At 42.7% G+C, this 23,991-nt stretch overlaps 1 protein-coding gene and 1 long non-coding RNA gene across 8 annotated transcripts in view; both read right to left on the reverse strand.

Annotated features, from left to right (window-relative positions):
* The window catches only part of MITF (melanocyte inducing transcription factor), a 224,444-nt gene extending 221,578 nt beyond the window's left edge, over window positions 1-2,866 (reverse strand). For 4 of the 6 annotated variants that reach the window (XM_039230579.1, XM_039230572.1, XM_039230577.1 and 1 more), the window contains exon 1: window positions 2,287-2,487. In XM_039230579.1, coding sequence (XP_039086510.1) covers window positions 2,287-2,390 — 104 coding nt within the window. In that variant the 5' untranslated portion in view covers window positions 2,391-2,487. Of the gene's footprint in view, window positions 1-2,286 lie in introns of all 6 variants that reach the window. The other 2 variants (XM_039230570.1, XM_039230569.1) reach the window with 1 other exon arrangement.
* Window positions 2,867-14,157: 11,291 nt separating this feature from the next.
* LOC120230833 lies at window positions 14,158-21,447 on the reverse strand. 2 transcript variants are annotated; one of them, XR_005528177.1, is made up of 4 exons: window positions 21,186-21,447; window positions 18,138-18,262; window positions 15,489-15,915; window positions 14,158-14,173 (listed from the first exon to the last, which is right to left on the reverse strand). It is a non-coding gene; the product is annotated as an uncharacterized LOC120230833 (long non-coding RNA). The 2 variants fall into 2 exon arrangements; XR_005528176.1 differs by lacking the exon at window positions 14,158-14,173 and having other exon boundaries at window positions 14,712-15,915.
* Window positions 21,448-23,991: the final 2,544 nt, after the last annotated feature.

A 23,991-nucleotide genomic window follows, 5' to 3' on the forward strand; every position in this document is an offset into this window, starting at 1 on the left:
AACTGATAGACGAAATGGCTACAGCAGTCTTGACCTTTCAAATTCTACTTTTTCCAACCAAGACTTACAAGAAGGGAGGTGCCCTGGCAAAGACTTCAGACAAAAGGCCATGAGGAGGCCCCCAACAACATGGAGCCCTTTTAAAGTCACACAACAGATGCCGATGACAATAAGTTAGACAACTGTGGAAAACAGTAAGGGGAAATTTTGCCAACCCCATATATTTATTCACAGATTTTATTTAACTGGTTTATTTCAAAGAGCATGTGTCTGCTCCACAGACAAGTTTTACAACAACTTTTTTAATTTAGCATTCCTCTCCATACCGGTTCTGTCCCGCACCTGTTTCTAGCTTCAACGTGTGAAGCCATCGCTTCCCACGTAGCCACATTTTTCCTTACACATGCTAGCTAGCTACCGAGGACGTTCACCCTTGCAAGTAATTTTTTGCCGACTCTGAAAAAGAACAGGCCCAAATCCTTCAACATGAGTTTCATGGCACTCATTTGGGTTTTTCCAGATGGTATTTTCCTCACTCTCTCAAACTCATTTAATGTTATGTATCAGCTCCCATCAAAAATGTTCCAAACAGTCCGGTTAATTCATTTCTTTCAGGACTACAGACGCACACTCAAACACTCACTCCCTCATTCTGGCCATGTAAGCATTTGCTTATAGAAGCAAAAGCAGAGACTGCTCAGTAAAACACTGGTCCCTTCAGCCGAATACACAATAAAGCCCCAATGAGCATAAGCAACAATACCCTTTACACAATATTACTCAAAACCCCCAACCCCCAACACACACAATCTATGCTCACACACAAAACAGCCATTATGAAGAGAAACCATCAACTAAAGGCTGCTTTTAGGCATCTAACTGCATTTCCTTCCAATCACTGCTAAGCTTCTGCAAGGAGGCTGCTTCAGCAACCCCGTCGGTGGGTATGCCTTTCCCAGATTCTCTTCCCCAACTTGGTTGGATTCAGAGTCCTGACGCAGCCCTGAAGGAAACAAACCGGCTTCTGCCGGCCACCAGAGCAAACAGCACCCCCGTGCAGCCCAGAAGCAAAGACTGTACTATGTACTACTTCACTCCCCATCTATTTGCCCTTCTCTTCATTCACCCTGATTTCCGAACCCTCCTCCCCTCTGCCAGCCAGGCCCATTCACCCAGATTCTACCCAGTGTGGGGGGCAGGCAGAGAGGTTTGAGATGGGTGTGCAGAAGCACTGCCTTGAGCCTTCCCGTTACAGCTTTACCTTATTTCACAACTGAGAGGAGTGGACATAAATCCTTCTCTACTATCACAAACTCCAATGACCATGTTGTCCCTCTTAGTAAACACGGGAAATGTCCGGAGTGGCCACAGGACAGAGGAAGAAAGATACTCAACCCATTCCGACAGACGAGTGGGAATGGAGGCAGCACAGGAAGTGGGCACTAGAGGTGGTGGGAAGCCAGACCAGCGGGTGTTTTCACTTCTCTCCAAAAAAGTTTTTGAACTCCCCTGCAAATTAAACGCGTGTCGCTGCCAAGCCGGGGATCTGCCAAGCAGATCTGTCCCGGTAACACTCCAGTTCCGAAGCTTTTTTCCCCCTCCAGGGAAGGCCTGGATTTGAATGGGACTCTATTGCCCGGGGAGTTTAACCTGGACAGGTGACACGCCCACCGCTACCCCGGACGCCGCCCGCGCCGCCGTGCCCGGGTGGGCAAGGTGAGAGGCGGGACTCCGGGAAACTGCACCTGGAGGCGGCCAGGGGCGGGCTTTCCCAGAGGAGCCCGACTCCGAGGAGGCGACACAGACTAATTGCTTCCTTCACCGTCGCGCTTCAATCCACCCCAAGCACTCCCTCTCCGAGTCCTCAGCCCGCCGGGATCTTTAGAAAAGAGGTTCACTAGAAACTCTTTTTTCCTGCTTCCCACTGCGATAGCGTCCGGGTCCCGCGCTCCTCCTCCGCGACCTGCGCGCCGGGAGCTCCCCAGCCCCCACCCAGTCTCAGCGGCCAGCATGTCGAGCCCAGGGACCCCTCACCTAGGCCGGCGGTCCTAGGCTGCTTCGCAGCTCCCCGGCTGCGCACTTGAACTGAGGCCCCCTCCCCCGGAGGCGCACCCGCCGGGCGGGCGCGGCCCCCAACTGCGGGGGGCAATTCGCCCTCTGCCCCCGGGCAAGGACACGGGGTCCTTGTCCCAGAGCCCGGACGACCGGCTTTCCTCGCCCCAGGGTGTGGAGCGCGGGGGCCCCCAGCCGCCCTCCGCGCCTCCCTCTCCAGCTGTCACCACTCACCTGCTCTTCAGAGGTTGACTTTTGAGTTCGTAATAGGTTTTGGGCTCTTCGTGAAACTCCTCCCCGACTTCGAAATCCGGCACGATCCCCGATTCCGACTGCATGGCTCCCGCTGCCCGTTCTTTCACTGCTCGCAAGTGAGAACAGAGCCTGGGGGCCGAGAGAGGGTGGCGGGGCCCGGGTCCCCCGAGTGGTGCGCCCCCGCACAGTGCCCAGCTCAGCCCGCTCGCCGGCGCGCGGCCACCCGCCCCGGCGAGGCGAGTTTACACTCGCACCCGCGCGGGAGGGGCGGGCGGCCGCGCGCAGCCTGGGATCTGTAGTTCGGTCCGGACGGGGCGTTCCTGGCTCGCCAGGGGAGTCGCTCCCGCGAAAACTACAACTCCCAGAAGGCCAGGCGGGGGCAGAGGCAACGTGGTGGACACCGCTATTGCAACTCCTGTTTGGATTCATTCTCAATGTCAGCAGCTCCTCTCCCTCCTCTCTCCTCTCTTGCTTCAAGGGTACGGACGTGGCTATTTAATATTAATAAGAATAGACCCAGCCTTGTTCTCTTGACGTCACCCCTACTCCCTGCTCAGACATTTGCAAGGACACCCCAAATCCTTAATAAAAAAAAATTTTTTTTAATCGTGAAAGGTTTTGGCACTGGAAAGTTTTAGCCTTCAAGCTTGCCTTAAAATAAAAGGACTTAACTGTCAGCCTCTATGCTTCCCCGTGGTGCTGCGAAATATGAACTTGTCCTCAGATTGGAATAGAGTGGAGGAATTTGCCTTCACTCTATAATTAAAACATTATTGTAAAAGTTATTCTTGTGCGTTCCTTTTCTGTAACTCAGTCTGGGCTTTTACAATACTATTCATCCAGCTGAGTGGCTCTTTTCCCTTTATCCAATTAGCCGCTTTTAATCTAAAGCAGCCCTTGAAAGGTCCGGTTAATTTAAAAGGCACCAAGTTACAAAACAGAGTCGTCACCGTCTGCTTTGAATTTCTCAGTTGTCTGAGAGTTCAAACAAGATTGTCCTAACAATTCAGGAGTGAAGTTGGGGGTGCATAAACTGTGTAAGTGTCCTCCTCCCGCCTGAGCTTCCTGGCACTCATTTAGGTAACAGATTAAAAAGCTCAGTTATGGCTCATGTTTACTTCCAGGCCTTCCCTCTGATTACTTCCATAGGATGTGTTCTTTCTTTCAAAAATGTCTTAAGGCATCAGAGAGGCAGTAGAGAGTTAGAGGGTGGTACTTAAAGTTAGGAGACTCAGAGCTGAAATCCTGAAATCCTGTCTAAAGCACTGTGTGTTCTTGGGCACGTCACTGATTCCTAGAAGCCTCAATTTCTTCATCTGTAAAAGAGATTAGCAAACCTGTTTTAGAAGATGTTGCAAGGCCAAATGCAAGGGAAAGTGATTTGTCGTCTGTAAAAATGATGCTCACTGGTCATTCTTTTATTTATTGTATCTTGAAGATATTCCTTCCAGACTAACATTTCATTTGTGAGTTTGTCCTTCCAGAAGTATTAAACTAAATGATCATCCTAGGATAAAATTCTTAGGAGACTGGATTCATGATTGGGCATCTCCCAGGATTCCATTGACCCCTTAAAGGCTATCAAGAAATTCATGTTAGAGGGCGCCTGGGTGGCTTAGTCGGTTGAGCGTCCGACTTTCGCTTAGGTCATGACCTCGCGGTTCGTGGGTTCGAGCCCCGCGTTGGGCTCGGGCTCTGTGCTGACAGCCAGCTCAGAGCCTGGAGCCTATTTCAGAGTCTGTCACTCCCTCTCTCTCTGACCCTCCCCTGCTCACGCTGTCTCTCTCTCTCCTAGAAATAAATAAAACATTTAAAAAAAATAAAAAAAGAAATTCATGTAGGAACTGCAGTGTATAACCTCTTTAGAACTGTAATGGAACAGTCCATTTTGTCACTCATTATATCAAATAGTGACCTGCTAGACCAAAGGGACCAAACCTGAAGGGGAAAAGACTGTCAGGAAAACTAAGATCCCTGAACTTACTACCAGACAAGTGTACCTTCCAGAGGTATCTGTAGGCTACAGAGCTCTGAGCTGAGGTTGCCCTGAGATACATACAGCTGCTATTTTTTCCCCTGTACCTTTTCTTCTGGTCTCACCCTACTCGGAGTTGGGGAAAACTTGTCTTCCATCAAGTGTGACACATTTATCATTTAGAGTGCCATCTGCCACCCAGGGGGAGTGGGTATGTGATTTAATCCTGACCAATAAATGACCCCTTTTCCTTAGCCACAGTGATTCCTTTAGGCATGGACACAGGACAGTAACATGACTAAAAGTTCTCCTTTGAACTTTTCTACAGGTCAACGGGGAAAGCTGTCTGATTTGTGGAAGCATGGTGCTCAAAGGTAGACAACTTAAAGCTAATTACTTATGGCCACATAGGAAAGCTGACCAAAAATGAGACAACGAGATAAGATCAACACAACAATCAGAGAAGTAGATACCCTTAGACTTTCCAGAGATATGAACCAAAAATTCTTTTCTTTTTGCTGAAACTATTATGCTTTAGGTTTTTGTCAGTTGCACCCAAAAGGTCTTTGAGTAATCACCCTAAACACTTTTCACTCCTTTAAATAGATGGCCCATCTCTAGGAATGACCATACCATTAATCCACATGATAAAAAGTTGCCCCCCTGGTAGATGGCCCTGTAATCCCTCTTCATTAATGAATTGAACCCTAGGAATAGATACCTTTTCTTTTATTTTTATCATTTTGTTTTCAAATTTTTTAACGTTTATTTATTTTTGAGAGAAGAGAGAGAGCACAAGCAGGGGAGGAGATGAGAGAGAGGGAGACAGAATCTGAAGCAGGATCCAGGCTCTAAGTTGTCAGCACAGAGCCCAATGTGGGGCTCAAACCCATGGAATGGGAGATCATGACCTGAGCCGAGGTCGGACACCCAACCGACTGAGCCACCCAGGCGCCCCTAGATACCCTGTCTTTAAAAAAGTGGTGAAAGTCAGTATCTTCATACATTTCAACCAGGGATTGTGATTCTTAAAACTGCAAAAGAAAAAAAAAAGTTCAAAAGAGTATTATTGTCACACTTACCTATATTTATGTAATATTTTACTCTTTTGCACATGCTTGTCACACACACCTCTCATTTTGCTTATAAAAATCCAGCAGCAAGGACAGATGGACATGGGTCCTCGCTTGAAAATACACGGGACATGCAGTAGTTATAAACAGCATTGTGTTAAGTGACCAGACTACAAGAATGTATTTGACTTCCTCTCTGCCCTCCAGAGACTCATAGTCCAGGAGTTGAGTCAAGGCTTATAACTCAATGAGAAACCACACAGAAGGCAGCAAGTACTAAGCAGCAGATAACTGGTGTCTGATGTGGACTTTCATATCCGTTTATCTCAACAACTATTTATGGAGAATCTACTCTGCGTCGGCCACACTATGTGCTAGATATGGGGGAAAACAGCAGTTTTGAGCCATATATGATCCCTGCGCTCAGGATATAGTCCTTGCCTTTTTAGGAATAGGAGTGAAAATGATTTGATAGATAAGTTAATAGATACATAAGGCTACACGTGTCTGAGAAAGGAGCCACCACCAAGGGCAGAGGTGGAGATAAAGTGAAGAATTCTTGGAGGAGATGTGACTAAGCTAGATCTTAAAAATAAAGAAAAAGTGAAAAAAATAAAGGAAAAGTCTAGGACATAAAACATGAAAATTGAATCTACTCCATCCCCTCGATCTAACCACCAATTTACAGAGGGGAAAAAAGGAAAGAGAGGAACATGTGAGGTTGCAGTCAGACAAACCTAAAAATTGAGAAATTCTACAAGACATTGAGAAATTCTTCAAAAACTAAATAGCATGAAATAAAGAGGAAGGAGGAACTGCTATAGATTTTTAAAGAAGTAGGAGACATACATAAGATCTATGTGAATTATATTTAATTTTAAAAACAAATTGAAAAAAGAGACATACCACCCAAATACATTGTGTGCATATTATCTGGATTCTGATTGAACAAGCCAATTGTCAAAATTCATTTTGGAGAACACTAGGAGTGTAGGAACATGGACTGGAATTGGATAATATTAAAAAATTATTGTTGGTGTGCCTGAGTGGCTCAGTTAGTTGGGTGTCCGACTTCTGCTCAGATCCTAATCTCACAGTTCGTGAGCTCCAGCCCTGCACTGGGCTCTGTGCTGACATCTCAGAGCCTGGAGCCTGCTTCAGATTCTCTGTCTCCCTCTTTCTCTGCACCTCACTGGTTCATGCTCTATCTCTCTCTCTCTCTCTCTCTCTCTCTCTCTTTCTCTCAAAAATAAAAATTTTAAAAATTATTTTTAATTTTATTAGGTGTGATAGTGACATTGTGCCTATCTTATTTTTGAAGTTCTTATCTGATAGCCAGACGTACATATAAAGTATTTATGGGCGTGATGACATGATGTCTAGGAATTGCCATAAAATACTCCAACTCTTCCCCTTCTATCGCTCATAAAGTGGGAAAAGGAACACTGAAATGTGAAGAAGATGTTGAAATTGGCTAATACGCTATGGAAGTTTACTATACTACTCCATGTATTTTTGTGCACATTTGAAAATGAAATAAACAAAAAGCAAATAAAAAAATAAACAAAAGAGAGAGAACTGTCAGAAAAAAATTTTAAATGGTATACAATTTCTGATAAAGTTAGATTAAAAAACATGTCGGTCAAAAGGAGAAACGGGACATGAGGAAGATGTGGAAGCAAAGCTGCTCATGGCATGTTTGGAGGAAACATCCAAGAGCCGCTGGATATGGTTGATTTTAACAGAAAACAATTCATTGAAAGTGAATTCATTGAGTAGGGGCGCCTGGGTGGCTCAGTCAGTTAAGCGTCCGACTTCAACTCAGGTCATGATCTCGTGGTTTGTGAGTTCGAGCCCCGTGTTGGGCTCTGTGCTGACAGCCAGCTCAGAGCCTAGAGCCTATTTAAGATTCTGTGTCTCCCTCTCTCTCTGACCCTCCCCTGTTCATGCTCTCTCTCTCCCTTCCTCCCTCTCTCTCTCTCTAATAAAACATTAGAAAGGAAGGAAGGAGGAAAGTAGACTGAGTAGCCCCAGAACCTCCAGAAGGCCAGTGGGACTTGGCACAGAACTTGTGCAACCAGGAGCAACTCTAAAATCTATGCCATAGACCTGGGCTAGTGAAGCCACCCTCACCAATACCACTGTGTCACTAAACATCACAGCTTAAGCTTTTGACACTGAACATGGCACATGGTCGAAATGCTCTCTCTGGGAACCGGATGTAGCCACAATTGCCCACCACCAGAAGGATTAGGCTGCGTCCCAGCTGCTTCACCTATTTGTTGTCCTGTCCAAGGTCAAGACTTGAAGCAATTGGCAGACGTAGGCTTTGTGCCCAGCTCTGACTGCAAGGATGCTAGTTCCCCAAAGCCATTCCCTACTCTCTTTCTCTCTCACTACTTTAGAGACTTAAAGTAAAAAAGAAAAACTAAAAGAAAAAAAAAAGAAACTATTTTGCAGTCTCCCTGGGACTAAGAAATTCAGTTCTGTAGACAGAAACACGTAAACCTACCCCCCTTTTAAACTTGTGTTTCTCTTATTTGAAGCATATTTTTATAAGCACAGGATTGGACAGTAATGAGGCAGTTCACTTACTTTATTTTTATTTATTTTTTAAAGAGACAGAGACAGAGAGAGAACAGGGGTGGAGGGCGGAAGGGACAGAGACAGGGAAGATCTTAGACTCCAGCCTCAGCGTGAAGACCAACACTCCAAGCCACGATGTTGGGATGATGACCTGAGCCGACATCAAGAGTCAGATGCTTGGGGGCGCCTGGGTGGCTTAGTCGGTTAAGCGTCTGACTTTTGCTTAGGTCATGATCTCGCGGTTCGTGGGTTCGAGCCCCGTGTCGGACTCTGTGCTGACTGCCAGCTCAGATCCTGGAGCCTGTTTCAGAGTCTGTGACTCCCTGTCTCTCTGACCCTCCCCTGCTCACGCTGTCTCTCTCTCTCCTAGAAGTAAATAAAACATTAAAAAATTTAAAAAAAAAAAAAAAGAGTCAGATGCTCAACCGACTGAGCCACCCAGGCTCAGTTACCTCAAAAGAAGATCCCAGTTCAGTTACTTCAAAAGGAAGGTGAAACAAGCCCATGTGAAGAATAATATAAATGACAGAAAAATGCTAAGGAGGATGATCAGAAGGGGAGAGGGGAATGAGGTAGTCAATAGAAAGTCTCTTCAGCACTATCCATTAGTATATATTCTTCCTACAGGTGCTAGGGCAGTGGACTGTGTGCCCAGACATGGGCGTGCTCCAAGGAAAACAATCTAAGCTACACAAAGTTCAGACATGAAACACATCAAGTGGAAAATAATTCATTTTCAAGGCATAAATTTGCTTCGCGGCTTTGCAGGGTTAACGTTTGGATAGTGGATTTCTTTGAGAATCTGATGAAAGCTGTAGACTTTCTTACCAGATAAAGGGCGTGCTCAAATATCATTACAACCTCAGAAGTGCCACGGACCACCTTGTGGTCATTTATTGCTCCTCAAGAGTCTCTGGATTCTGGTCTTCTAAATATATTGTCCTTATGAGTACTGTCCAACGCTGTTTTCTAGAGCCACTGAACAAGGGCCAGGGGAGACAGGAGGGTGCTAAGCTGTGTAGACCGGGAAAGGAAAGTCATGTGCTCTTCCCAAAGGGTTGTCCAAGAACTGTGTCCATCAGAATCACTTGGGGTGCCATTATAATGCAGATATCCAAGCCCTGCAGCAGAAGGACTAAAAAGGGATCTTAAAGGGGTAGGGATTGAGAACCTATATTTTTAGCAAGTTTCCCTGCACTGTAAGTGTGGAGCCTGAGGTGGGGGGTTAGGAGGGGGGGAGGGAGGATGTGCTCCAGGCAGGGCTGGAACTCATGAACCATGAGATCATGACCTGAGCTGAAATCAAAAGCCGGTCACTTAACCGATTGAGCTACCAACGTCTCCCAGGAAAAGCTGGGATTCCTAGCCAAGAAGCAGAATGTAGGTGAGGAGGTAGGTGGGTAGAAAAGTATTAAAGGAGTAGCTTATTCTTTGCGAAACTGACCTAACAGAATTCTTCCTGCGGCAGGCAAGGGGAGGGGTGAGAGATAAGGAAGGTGATTGGATACGGAGGATGGGGGTGATGACCAAACCATCTTGACAGGATTGTTGCTAAAATTGGTTAATGTAAACGAAAGCCGAAAGTCAAGGTCTATTTGGGAAGAAGATTCAGAAGAGGGTGGCTAAAATTCGATCAAGGAGAGACTCAAACCAAAGAAGTGCCTTTAGTAGCTAATGGACAGTAAAGACAGGTCAATGGCACCAGGTAGCTGTCACCCCACAGATACAACAGCAACGGTGGAAGAGTGATTTGACCCTGGTATGAACTTTGTGACTTCAAACCCAATACAGAACAATCAATAAAGGTCATGCCATACATTCTTGTTCCAAGGTATCTGAAGTCACAGGAATTAGAGTAAGCAGTACAACATAAAATGTTCCAGGGGCGCCTGGGTGGCTTAGTCGGTTGAGCGTCCGACTTTCGCTTAGGTCATGATCTCGTGGTTTGTGGGTTCGGGCCCCGCGTGGGGCTCTGTGCTGACTCCCAGCTCAGAGCCTGGAGCCTGTTTCAGTCTGTGACTCCCTCTCTCTCTGACCCTCCCCTGCTCACGCTGTCTCTCTCTCTCTCTCTCTAAAAAATAAAATAAAATAAAATAAAATAAAATGTTCCAAAAGATGGAATATATACTCCAAAAAAGGCATTCGTGCTTTTTGTCTTCCTCTAAACAACTACCAAAGTAGTGAAAAGATTACTAACTTCTATGTAAAATATTTTAAATAAAGCTCTTTTCATTAGAAAAGTAAAAAGGTGGGGCGCCTGGGTGGCTTAGTCGGTTGAGTGTCCGACTTTCGCTTGGGTCATGATCTCGCGGTTCGTGGGTTCGAGCCCCGCATCGGGCTCTGTGCTGACTGCCGGCTCAGAGCCTGGAGCCTGTTTCAATCTGTGACTCCCTCTCTCTCTGACCCTCCCCTGCTCATGCTGTCTCTCTCTCTCTCTCCTAGAAATAAATAAAACATTAAAAAAAAAAATTTAAAAAAAAAAAAAAAGAAAAGTAAAAAGTTTTATTATTTAAAAATCACAAAATGGAGATAAGTAAAAGAAAAACATTTTTGAACACCCATAATACTGCTCTCCAGTAATACCCATACCTAGGAATATGTCACTCAATATTCAATATATATCCATACCTAAGTATATGTCATTCAATATTCAATATATTTATCATATAGATACAAGTGTATATATGTATATGTATACATATATGAGTATATATTTTATAAATATAGATATATATTCCTAAATATATACCCATATCTAGGAATATGTCACTCAATATTCAATATATTCATTATATAAATATAAATGTATGTACAGTCTCAGTAAATATTCAAACGGTAATACTGAATATACCACTTCTTCATCACACCTTTCCTTTTCATGTATCATAAATACCTTTCCTTGCCTACAACCTCATTTTAATGTTTCTAAAATATACTTTCTATTTTATAAACTTATTGCATTTGTTTTTCTAATGTCTGCATTGTTGGACCTTTTGACTGTTTTCAATGTTTTACTACTAGAGATAAAGAACATTTCACTTCTTTCCCAGTAGCTACATCTTTGTCCCCATTCACGCTAATTGCCTGGAGATTGAATTGCTAGACCAAAAAGCACACATGTTTTTGAAATTTTGCCGAGAGAGATCTTTCTAGAACACAAACCTCATCTTGTCTTTTCCCTGTTTGAAGCCCTTTTAGGATCCCCACTGCTACAGAACGCAGACCAGGCTCTTTAATATTAGATACCCAGCTCCATGCCCTGGATTCTCCCACCCTCTCTTCCTCCTCTCAGATCACTCTCTAACTTCCATATTAAAGAGCTTCAGTAACCCCAAACTGCTTGGAGCTCCTGGAATAGGTCAGGCTGTTTCTCTCTGTCTAGAGTGTCTTTCTCTTCCTCTTTTGCTCCAAACACTTCTTTAACCTTAAGATACAGCTCAGGTGTTACCTTCGTCAGAAAGTCTGGCTCTACCCTACCGACCCTCGCCAGGTCCCCAGATTGATTTAGAAGCCCCATCCCTACAGAAATGCTGAGGCATAGGAGCACATGTACCCCAATGTTCATAGCAGCACTCTCCACAATAGCTAAAACATGGAAAGAGCCTAAGTGTCCATCAACAGATGAATGGATCAAGAAGATGTGGTTTATCTATACCATGGAATACTACATGGCAATGAGAAACAATGAAATCTGGCCATGTGTAGCAACATGGATGGACCTTGAGGGTGTTATGCTGAGCGAAATAAGTCAGGCAGAGAAGGACAAATACCATATGTTTGCACGTATAGGAGGATTAGGAGGAACTTGACGGAGGAACAAGGGGGAGAAGAAGGGCGGAAATGGTGGGGGAAAGGGAGAGAGGCAAACCATGAGAGACTCTTGAATGCTGACAAAAACTGAGGACTGATGGATGTGGGGGGGAGGGGGGATGGGCATGGAGGAGGGCACTTTGGGGATGAGCACTGAGTGTTATGTAGAAACTAATTTGACAATAAACTATTTGTAAAAAAAAAAAAAAAAAAAAAAAGAAGCCCCATCCCTAAGTTCCCCAAATACACTATCTGCATCATACCTCATTATATTTATTTAGCTTTCCATACAAATCCCCTCACCTCCACCCTTACCCCACTGTTACCACTACCACATACACAAACCAAATACACCCTTACCCTTGTCCAAACCATGAGCCCCTTGTGGGCTGGGACCATGCGCACAATAGATACTCAATAACTGCTGAATAAACAAATGGATTACCCATCAGGTAAAAGAGAATATATTTTCTAGCAAATTTACATTGTTCCTTTTCATAATGATAGCAATGGTAATACAAATAAAAATGGGATTTTTATCTTAGGTTTTCCACAGTGTCCATTTGTACATCAGGCAAATATTGATTGAACGAAATAACTTTCCATCACTAGGACTCTCTCCTAGTCTAAATTGATTTATCACAGTAGAATTTAGCCTGTGTCCCAGAGGCACTGCTGATAAGGAGACTGAGATCTCTTCATTAGAACAACAAGTGGACACGTTCAGACTTGTTAACGGGTCATTTGGAGAAATCTCATGCGGGAGAATGACTGAATGAAGCATATTTAGCACTTATTAAAGGAACTAAAACCAGAAACTGAAATAAACCACGATGTATGCACATTTCCCGTCATGAAGGTTACATGGGTAAACCTCAAAGGTTTTGATGTCCCCATCCATGCTAACCCAAAAAGTTCTCAGAACCTTTGCAAAAACAAGCACTAAGTTTGTCAGGTTACAGAAGAAAATACATTCATTTTTGTTTCCCCCTAAAGCCCAGTAGGAGTAGAGGTTCAGCAATACTGCTGTGGAATTGACTTGCAAAAGTAAGATGCTAAAATATCAAGCCCCGGGGGTAAAAGTCAAGTACTTGGAAAAACAGAAAACTTCCAGTTTGCCTCAGGGCCAGTGAAAAAGGGACTATCCCCAGGGACTTACCTCTTACAGATGAATTAGAGTGGACATCAGGGGACAGTCACAAAACAGTAAAAGAATTAATACTTGTAAGACACACAGACCATTAGCCAGTGCTTGCCACATAATACGCTCCATACAACATTTTTGCACAATAAATAAAATAATCTTTAATTCTTTATTCACTCAGGAAACATCTGTTTTTACTTTTCTCTCTCATTTTAAAAAAAAATTTTTTTTAATTTTTTTTAAACTTTGATTTATTTCTAGGAGAGAGAGAGACAGTGTGAGCAGGGGAGAGTCAGAGAGAGAGAGGGAGACACAGAATTGTAAACAGGCTCCAGGTTCTGAGCCGGCTGTCAGCACAGAGCTTGACGCGGAGCTTGAACCCATGAACCGTGAGATCATGACCTAAGTGAAAGTCGGACGCTTAACCAACTAAGCCACCCAGGCGCCCCCCCAAAAAAATTTTTTTAAGAGAGAGAGTGCAAGCAGGAAAGGGGCAGAGAGAGAGGGAGACAGAATTCCAAGCAGGCTCCATGCTGTCAGCGCAGAGCCCATTGCAGGGCTCAAACCCACAAACCATGCGATCATGACCTGAGCCAAAATCAAGAGTCAGACACTTCACCGACTGAGCCACCCAGGCATGCCCCACTGTCTCAGGTTTTTTTTATTGAAGTACTTTGTGCCAGGCGCATACTGGAAAAGACTAGTTGACTGATCCAGCTAAGGGTTTCCAAAGTTTGTTCAATCTAGGCAGAGAATAAAAAGAGTTAAAATGTATACCAATGGTCTGACCTTTTTGGCATCGGAAAGGCACAGTGGCTGGCATTTAAACCCTGCCTCTACCATGTACTGCCTGGTAGGCAAGATGCCTAAATCACCCTCCTTCTCAGTTTCCTTATTCCCAAAAAAGGGGATTATCGAAACAAACTAGTTATGGTGGTGATTAAGCAAGGATACCTATAAAAAGCACTTTGCTTGTTTATTTTCTGGAACTTATAAGAACTTGTGGCTAATTTTAAATGTTAATTGTTGCTATTGTTGTTATTCCTGTTTTGACCATACTTTCAATTATTCTTTAAGAATCCATTGATCAGGGGCGCCTGGGTGGCTTAGTCGGTTAAGCGTCCGACTTTCGCTTAGGTCATGATCTCACGGTTCGTGGGTTTGGGCCCCGCGTCGGGCTCTGTGCTGACTGCCAGCTCAGAGCCTGGAGCCTGTTTCAGTCTGTGACTCCCTCTCTCTCTGACCCTCCCCTGCTCATGCTGTCTCTCTCTCTCTCTCCTAGAAATAAATAAAACATTTAAAAAAAAAAAAAAAGAAAGAATCCATTGATTTATGTTTGAGACCTAAAAGACAAAAGAACACTTTCTGTTTCTCATGTCAACTCTCTTTTGGTTTAATTTGTTTAAATGTTTATTTATTTTTGAGAGAGAGAGAGACCATGAGCAGGCGAGGGGCAGAGAGAGAGGGGGACACAGAATCTAAAGTCGGCTCCAGGCTCTGAGCTGTCAGCACAGCCATGAACCGTGAGATCATGACCTGAGCTAAAGTTGGACACTTAACTGACTAAGCCACCCAGGCACGCCTGGTTTAATTTTGTTGTTGTTGTTGTTGTTGTTTTTATTTCTAGGAGAGAGAGAAAGACAGCGTGAGCAGGGGAGGGTCAGAGAGAGAGGGAGTCACAGACTGAAACAGGCTCCAGGCTCTGAGCTGGCAGTCAGCACAGAGCCCGACGCGGGGCCCAAACCCACGAACCGCGAGATCATGACCTAAGCGAAAGTCGGACGCTTAACCGACTAAGCCACCCAAGGTCCCCAGTGGTTTAATTTTTTTTAAAGAGTATTTTCTTTCAATTATGAAACATATTACACTTTGGAAAAGTACGTACAACATACATGTATTCTTTCACAAATGATCCTTACCCACTCACAGCTTTTTCCCTTCAAAAGATAACCACTTTTACGGTCACCATTGCCCTTCTTTTTCTATAATTTTAACAAATAAGTATGCCCCCGTAAGCAATATAGGGTTTTTCTGCCTATTTTTGGACTTCAGATAAATGAAATTATGGTCACCACCTTCCAAGATGGCCCCCAATAATGCAGGTCTCCTGATGGTCTCTTCCTATATTGAATCAGGGCTGGTCTTGTGTGACTAATTTCTAAAGCTGTCACAAAAGTCAACTGTGATTTCTGCCTAGTTCTCTCAGATAGTTCACTCTGAAGCGAGCATGGGAAGATTCAAGGGGTCCTTTGAAGATGCCCTTGTCGACAGGAACCAAGGTCTCCCACCAGCACCTACCACCAACTTGCCAGCCTCGTGATTGAACCACCTTAGAAGTGGATCCTCAGCCCGAGTCCAGAGCCTTTTGATGACTGTACCCCAAAAAAGACATTCAACTGCAATCTCAACCTCAAGAGCAACCCTCAGATGGAATTGCTCCAAGCCACTCCCAAATATCTGACCCACAGAAAGCATGATCATAAGTGATTTCTGTTGTATAAACCAAGAAGATTTGAAGTAATGTGTTCTACAACAGTAGATAATCAGAGATTATGCTGTATAAATACTTCTGTATCTTAATTCTTTGACTCACCATTTTTCAAAGATTCATCCATGACACTGTGTGTAGTTTGTTTTCATTACTATATAGAATTCTTCTTTCCACTGTCTAAAAAGTCACTTGGCATCCTGAATGACAACTTTACTCTCCACCCCTAGTGCCTCAAATAGTCACTGGATTTCTCTGCTTCTCAAATAAAGATGAAAAAAGAGGATGAGGTGGAGACAGGCGCTCTCTCCTGGGATGTATTTTCCTCTGACTAGCAATTAAACCAAAGCAAACATGTTGGCCTCTGCAAACTCAGGAAGTCATGTTTTCTTAACATTGAAGCTGTTTGGCCAAGCGGGAGTCTTGAGCTCTTTCCATCTACAGCCAGCAGGACAGCTCGGCCCTTTGCCCTCTGCCACTGTTCAGTAGGACTCACAGATTAACTAAGAAGTGCGGATGACAAGGCAGGCATCTGATAAAAAAATTAAGAGTAAGATTCCATTTCTAGAAGTGTATACTATAGAAATACTCTCACAAAGGTGCAGAGATGCGTATACAAGAATTTTGATTGCAATATTTTTCGTTACATTGAAAAACTAGATCCATGGCACAGGGGCTATAGATGAATTAGGATGTATCCTTACAGTTGAATTCCATGTAGGTGTTAAAAACACTACAGAAGTGTGTAAAATAAAAAACAATGAGACTGAATTCTGTGAACAGACATGGAAACATGCACAAGCACATTGCAAACAATGCATGTCAATTCTATTTTCATTTAAAAAACAAATTGTGTGTGTGTGTGTGTGCGTGCGTGCACGTGTGTGTGTGTGTGTGTGTGTGTGTGTGTGTGTAATGTTGTACCTGGATTAAATCATTAACAGCTGTTAGAGGGGCTAAGAATTATAAAGAAATTTGGCTTTCAAAATCACACATTCTTGTAATGTTTTATTTTGTTACGACATATACATATTTCTTTTGAAAGCAGAGAGAGAAGCAGTACATTTTTAATATGTCATTTGCGTCAGTAATAAGAATGTCAATGATTATGGTGAGAAAGAGTGATAAATTACAGATTTAACCCTTCTGGTTCTCTTGAGTGACGAATCTAGGATCTTCTCTTACTCATTCTTCCCAATGATTTCTAAATTAAAGAGCTATGAGAACCACACAGCATAAAAAGTGAGCCATAAGTTATGAAAGCATGTATATCCTTTATTATACTTTACTATCTTTAAAATTGCATATACAATTCGTGTTCATTTGAGAAGAATTGGAAAATAATGATTAAACCTGCACAGTGTTCCATTATATCAAGAGCACATAAGATGGTTATGAAACCACTCTGGATTTATATGTAAACATTTACTGGGTTTGCAAATGTCCAAAACATCCAAGTTGCATGCAAAATACATATACATTTTTCTAGAGACAGAGCCCATATCTCTACTCAGATTGTCTTAGGATTCCACAGAAAAAAAGAGAAAAAAAGACTGTACAATTCTGTTAGAAGTTACTTGAGTATTTCATGATACTACAGCTATAGTTTTAACTCTTTTTTGCATGCAACTAGACTTTATTCTCTCTGAGAAGTCTTCTTAGACTATCCCACATAGAAGTTGAACCCAGGGCTTGTCACTTTATACATTGTCTTTGGTTTTGTTTGTTTAATGTGGTGGGGTGGGGTGTACTTGTTAAAATGCTTTTTTAGTTTGGGGTAATTATAGATTTACAGAATAGTTGCACGGGTAATACAAAGAGTTTCCATATTTCATTCGCCCAGCTTCCCTTTGTGGTAACATAGCCATGGTACGTTGTCAAAACTATTATGTTGGTATTAATTAATTAAACCACAGACTTCATGCAGATTTCACCAGTTTTCTTACTTATGTCCTTTTTCTGTTTTAGAATCTAATCCAGAATGCCTCGTGGCATTTATTCACCAAGTTTCCTTCATCTCCTAAGATCTGTGACAATTTCACAGTCCTTTTTTTTTTTTTTTTTAAATAAGCTTTAAACTTTTGAAGAGTACTGGTCAGGTATTTTGTAGAATGTCCCTCAATTTGGATTTGTCTGCTATTTTCTCAAAACTGGTCTGGGATTACAGATTTGAGGGAATACCACAAGGTGAGATAACCTTCTCATTACATCATATCAGTAGTATATAAGATCAACGTGACTTATCACTGGTGATGTCAGTCTTGATTACTTTGTTAAGCTGGTATCTGCCATGTTTTTCCACTGGATGGTTACTATTTTTCTGTTGCCATATTTTTGTCTTTGGAAGAGTCACTAAGTCCAGTACACATTCAAGAAGGGGAAAATTAAGTTCCACCACCATCTTGGTTGCTCTCTCTCTCTTTCTCTCAGCTACAGAGAAAGCCAGCTGCCATGTCATGTAAGCAACGTAATAGAGAAAGTCATATGGCAAGGACCAGAACCCTTCTGGCAGCAGCCACCTGAGTAACTGCAGAAGTGCATTCTCTAGCTCCAACCAACGTCTTGACAGAACGCTCATGAGAGGCTCTGAGCCAAAAATACCCAGCTAAGCTGGTCCCAGATTCCTGATCCTCAGAAACTATGTAAGCTAATCAATGTTGGTGGTTTTATACTGCTGTGTTGGGGGCAATCTGTGGTACAGCAATAGGTAATGAATTCACCAGGCAATTCTTTAATCTCTTTGTCTTTACTTACTTTGCATGTGATTCCTCTTGAACTTCATGCCCTTGGGTGGAATGGCTACTCACATCTTCCCGCAAAACATCTCCATGGTTCAAGACACCAGCCCAGCTCGGATGGCATTCTCTCTGTTGTAGATTCTAGGGATAGAGAAACTGGCCCTAAATTGGTCATGCAACTGACCACTCAGGTCCAATTAATGTGGATGAAGTCAAGTTGTATAAACTTGGCTGCCTGAGGACCAATCTTCTTTTTATGGAGAGAGCAATTCTCAGGGGAAGCAGGTACTTAAAATGAGTCTGGCAGACACCCCACCAGTATCTAGCTCTACACTTAAAGGATTGAAAAAAAGAGACACGAGTTTCCGACTGGATCCCATATTTAGGAATGGATGGTGAATTGGAAAGTATGCCAAGTTGGAGGACATCCTCAAGGTCCTCCATCTACATCCATGTGGCAGGATTGACTCTGCCTATAAATGGCAGAAAGGATAATATTTTTACAAAGAGGGGTGGCCTCGGAGAAAAATGTATGAAATGCCACAAATTATGTTACCAACAATGGAATTCACAGCTCTGTAAGCCCAATCTCCATGGTCATCCAGGAATATTTTCAGCCCAGGATACAGTAAGTCTCTGATGTGTTTCTTGGTAATGTGATAGTTCTTGCAAGGATTGGTTTAAAAATAAATACACTATGGGTGAACTTGAGGTGAAGCATGAACAAAAGAACAAGTGTCAGGGTGAGTTAATACTAAGCTTGGAAGGAGTTCCTTTAGGGCTTCCAGATGTTGAAGAAGCCAAGCTCACTTGACTAGTTTGTGTCCAGCAAGAGCAGAATATCAGTGGCCAGTCTTGTTGGAATCTACCTCTCTGCAATGAGGCAATGGAAATGACAAAATCTGTGTCACACAATAACACTCTACAAGTGGATACAATTTCTGACACTGCATAGATGAACTAAAATTAGCTTTCACAATGTAAGAACTGCCTAGGAATTTCAATTGCTCTGATAATTTAATCAAGATGCAATTAAAACACATGCGCATGCCCACACACACATACATATATCAGAATGACTGGGAAGGTAATAAAGCAACACATAAAACCATAAAATATTATCCAAAATTCAGAATCAATCACCAACATAGATCATGCGCATTTATTTCAATGCTATTTGAAATGTCCTTGAGATTAAGGATGCAGAATGCATCCTTTTCAAGTGCAACATTATCTAGTTCAGTTCACAGCTAGCCTCCTGCTAATCATTCCCTCCAGATCTGGGAGAGGGCTGATCACATTGATAATCAAGATTTGCTAAAACAAAACCAGAAAAAATCTTCTGAGTCATCAGGTTGTAGCTGAAAAACATTAGACATGAGCTACAGAGTTCTAGGAGTTTAAAAATATCCTTCTTACTTTTAAGCCTATTCTCTTGAATTTGACTATGGAATTTCAGTGCTTCTGTTCCCATATCTCTTACCTTTAAAGAGAATCACACCCCAAACAGAGGCAATAATAAATGTCCATCACAAGAATAATGTCTTTACCGTCTACAGAGAGGAAACACCTTTGAGAGACCATAGATGACACCAAGCCGCTTGTATGGTTGGGCCCTTGCTTGTCATTGTCTTTTTGGTACGGGATCCATTCCTTAGGGAACTACATTCTTCAGGTTTTGTTACCTTCTGCCTTTCGGGTGGTTTGGCCAATGGGAGACACTGGTATAAGATGGAAGGGCGAGAGGAGGTCGGAGCTGGAATACTTCTCTACTCTCTTTTTCATGGAGTACTTTTGACATAGCTGTATTTCCTTTGTAGCTCACTTTCTGCAGAAAAGCCCCCTCTCTGCCCACCCCTAGTTGCCACCTGCCAGCCTATTATGATTCCAGCTTCCAGTATATGACCCCAAATCCTGGGCTTTGGTGACTTGTATCCTTTCTCTCTCCAGTCCTAGACCTGGCACTAACTTCCTGCTATCGTTCACTTTATGTGTCCTATTTCACTTTTCAGCTCTTCCAATGGCTGTATAACCATTTCCCTACACTAAATTCTCTCTGTTTGAGAAACACAGAGCAATTGCAGTCTTCTTGTCTGGACCCTAAATACTATAGGGACACAAAACCAACACACATGCATTCAAAAGTCAAAAGTAACAAAATTATGGGGCACGTGAGTGTCTCAGTTGGTTAAACACTGGACTCTTGGTTTTAGCTCAGGTCATGATCTCACAGTTTGTGGCTTCAAGCCCCGCATCAGGCTCTGTGCTAGCAGAGATTCTCTCTCTACCTCTCTGCCTCTCCTCTACTCATGCTGTCTCTGTCTCTCTCAAAATAAATAAATAAACTTTTTAAAAAAGAATGAAAAAGTAACAAAACTATATGATTAAATGTGTATATTGGAAAGCACAATAAATATTCAAAAGAGGCAAAAACTACTAGAAATTGAGTTTTCCTGTGCTTCATCCTGATTCCCAGTATGACCTTTTTTCTACATCTTGACCTTTTGGCTTCAGTTTCTATAAGTGGTAACCTTTTTCTCTGAGTATTATCCAGGCACATTTCTGAGGATTTATTAAATTATGTCACCCCTGGCCTAGGGTGCTGGTTTGTCTATTCATTGGTTTTCCTTACTTATGGTCCAGTCAACCCTGACCCCAAAAGGACTGAACACAACAATAATCATAGTTGACGTTAACTGAGCATTAACTCTGCAGTAGAGAACTTTTCATCAGTTTTCTCATTTGCTTTAGAAGACAACATCATATGTTAGGCCTTATTTTGGAATTTAGGGCCTAGAAATTAAATAGTCTGTCTTCAGACATGGTTGCCTACTGCTGTATCTTCCATGTGGATTATTTCTTCAGAATCCCTGTTGGCCCAGAGAGTGAAGTTTCTAGCAGATACTGAGGACAGAGGAGGATTTTGTTTTTTGGTTTTGTTTTTAATTGCACTTGTTCAAAGTAAGGACCTCTAGGATGTTAAGTAAGTCAGCATAAAGCAAAACTGAACTCATGGTCCACAATCCCCCCCAACATGCACACACACACACATGCACATACTTACACAGGTGTATGCCTTGACTTGACTCTCCTGTTGGAAGGCAGAAAATGCAAACTTGTACACATACCCATGAATCTTTCCTGGAGAGTGAAGGATGGAAGGAAGATTTTTTAAAAATACTGCCCAAGGAGCACAGGAGGCTCTTAACAACCCACACTGTGCAGAACCACAGAAGCCTAGAGAAGCAGACGAAGGAGGAGGAAGCTGTATGTCCAGGCTACCGCTGACATTAGCCCTTCCAGCTCCTTGGATCAGGGCAATACTATAGAAGGATGGGCCACAAGTTGGAAAACAGAAGATCTCACTCACAAACTTGATGTATATCAAAACACACAGAGACACACACACACACGCACACACACACGAGGATGTGTCTTTTGTTCCCCTGTAAACAGGAAGTCTTATCAAAGAATCAGGGCAATTTGAGCACACTTGGTTTGGAATTTGATTGCAATAATATGCCATTTCTTATTGTGAGGAGGAATTGTGAGAAAAGGTAGAAGATGCATCTGAATCCAGTTTAGTTACAAAATTCAAATCCATCTCCTTAACTTCCAAAATTCATGTTGTCATGAACAGAAATCTACCAGGAAATCTGACCTTATCTTTAGCTCTGCAGCCTTGCCACATTATTTGACCTCAGTTTATAAAATGGGCGTAGTAGTGCCCATAGGCAGGAAAAATAGTGCTGGTATACAGAGAAAATTATTAGTCAGCTTGTACTGGTATGTGCCAATACAACTGTGCCAAATATTCAAAAATGTAGATCTTTAGGCAGTGGTTAAACTGCATGCTTTGACCACATGATTGATGATTGTCCCCTACCTGCTCCCCTAGCAATCCTGGCTCATTCCCTAAAATCCCCTGACTTGGACCTATAACCCCCACCCTGCAACACACCAGCTGAGGAGCTGAAACTTGACCTAGCAGGAGGCCCCTAAGACTCTGCTCTACTGCCAAGCCCAATGTGGGCTCTGTTCTTGAATATCAGCTTTATAGGGTGGTTGTGGAGATGGAATGACATGCTCTGTAAGTTGTTCAATACTCTTTATATGTTGGTTACTGTTCTAGACAAAAGCTGCTTCTTACATATCCTCACACATAAGAGTATTTCCTGAGCCAGAAGAATAATTAGTAACTTCAACTTCGAGCCCAGTGACATCTATGGATTAAGGAATTCTCCATTCTGTGAAGTCAAATAAAAGAAGCCCCTGCCTTTAAGAAGCCTAGACCAATCCAGAGACTAGATTGGAGAGAGGACACAGGGATGCATCTGCAAGAGCTCCCAATGACCAAAGTAGAACAATCTGGCAGTAGGACTAATAATGGCACTATTGGATTATTACTCAGAGAATAAATATTTCTGCGTCCATCCTGATGTAAACAAATAATGGATGGGGAGAAGAAGCACATCTTCCCTGTGGAAGAATTCCAAATAATATTATGTTGATACTTCCCATCTCCACTAGATTTTACACTTTGGAGATTATTTTTCTGTAGGGTCTGACAACAGGCAGTCGTTATTTGGGAGCACTTGAGCATTCTGTTCCCCCCTCTCCCATTTCATCACACATTTCCAGGGTAGTATTTTGGCCTCCTTTTTAGAAGAATGCTCTGTTGTTTGTAATCTTGGGGGTGGTGGAGAAGGATGGCTATTCCCAGAAGCTATCTCTCACTGCTGTTTCTTATAACAGAAACAGAGGAGGTCAAGACTTGCCCTCACCCCAATATATACATGACCACAAGGCCTATTTCACACTTAGAATATCACATGCATGATGCAAAGATGGAGGAAACCTTTGGAGGCTGGAAATGTGGTGATATCGTGACCATATCTAAGTTACAGTTTCTTCCCCTAGGCCTCTGCGATCTTCTTGCTTTTTGTTTTTGAAGCCCATTTTCCTAGCCTGCTTTCAATTCTACAAGCTCCTGATATCTTTTCAATTGATTCCCTTTTCACTCAAGATAACTAGTGCCCATGTCTGTTGCTTGTGACCCAGAAGCTGACAGATGAAGACATTTTATCCATGTTTATCCACCCAGTTAAAGTTTGCAGTGGTTTGCAAGCTTTAACATGTCTTAGAATCACTGGAAGTGCTTGTTAAAAATGCCCCATTCCCAGAGAACTCATGTAATAGGTCTGAGGTGGTGCCCAAGAATCTGCATTTAAATAAACACTGAACAGCACAATACAGTTACTTGCTGGTTTCTATTGCTATGGTTTGAGCCCTATATATGGGATTCACAGACCTGTTCTGTATGCCTAGTGCAGGGCCTGGCCCATAGTACGATCTCAAGAAAATACTTTTAGACACAACATTCATCCTCATTCCGACCATTGTTCCCAGGTGAATGCAAAACACTTCTGATGCAAAGGCTGATCAACCCAGTTGAATAGTAAACAGTATAATCTCAGAATTCAAAGCCTATTAGACTGCATCATTAAGATATTATACAAAAACTAATTTTCATGGTCAACTGTGTTTGGAAAATGCTTTGTATCAGCATAGTCCAATAGAAATATAATACAAACGAGGTGCCTGAGTGGTCAGTGGGTTAAGCATTTGACTCTTGATCTTGGCTCAGGTCATGATTTGTTGAGGCTCTTGGTTTGTGACTTTGAGCTTCATGCTGAGGTCTGCTCTGACAGTGGGAAGCCTGCTTGGGCTTCTCTCTCTCCTCTCTCTCTGCTCTCTCTCTCTCTCTGTCTCTCAAAAATAAATAAATAAGCTTTTTTAAAAAATTAAAAATGACATTTTTGGACCTATCTAAAAGAAAATCAGTACTTAAATAGCAACACAGGCAGTAT

This window comes from Hyaena hyaena, unplaced genomic scaffold (assembly GCF_003009895.1).
Source record: "Hyaena hyaena isolate Hyena2069 unplaced genomic scaffold, ASM300989v1 scaffold_48, whole genome shotgun sequence".
Lineage (NCBI taxonomy): Eukaryota > Metazoa > Chordata > Mammalia > Carnivora > Hyaenidae > Hyaena > Hyaena hyaena.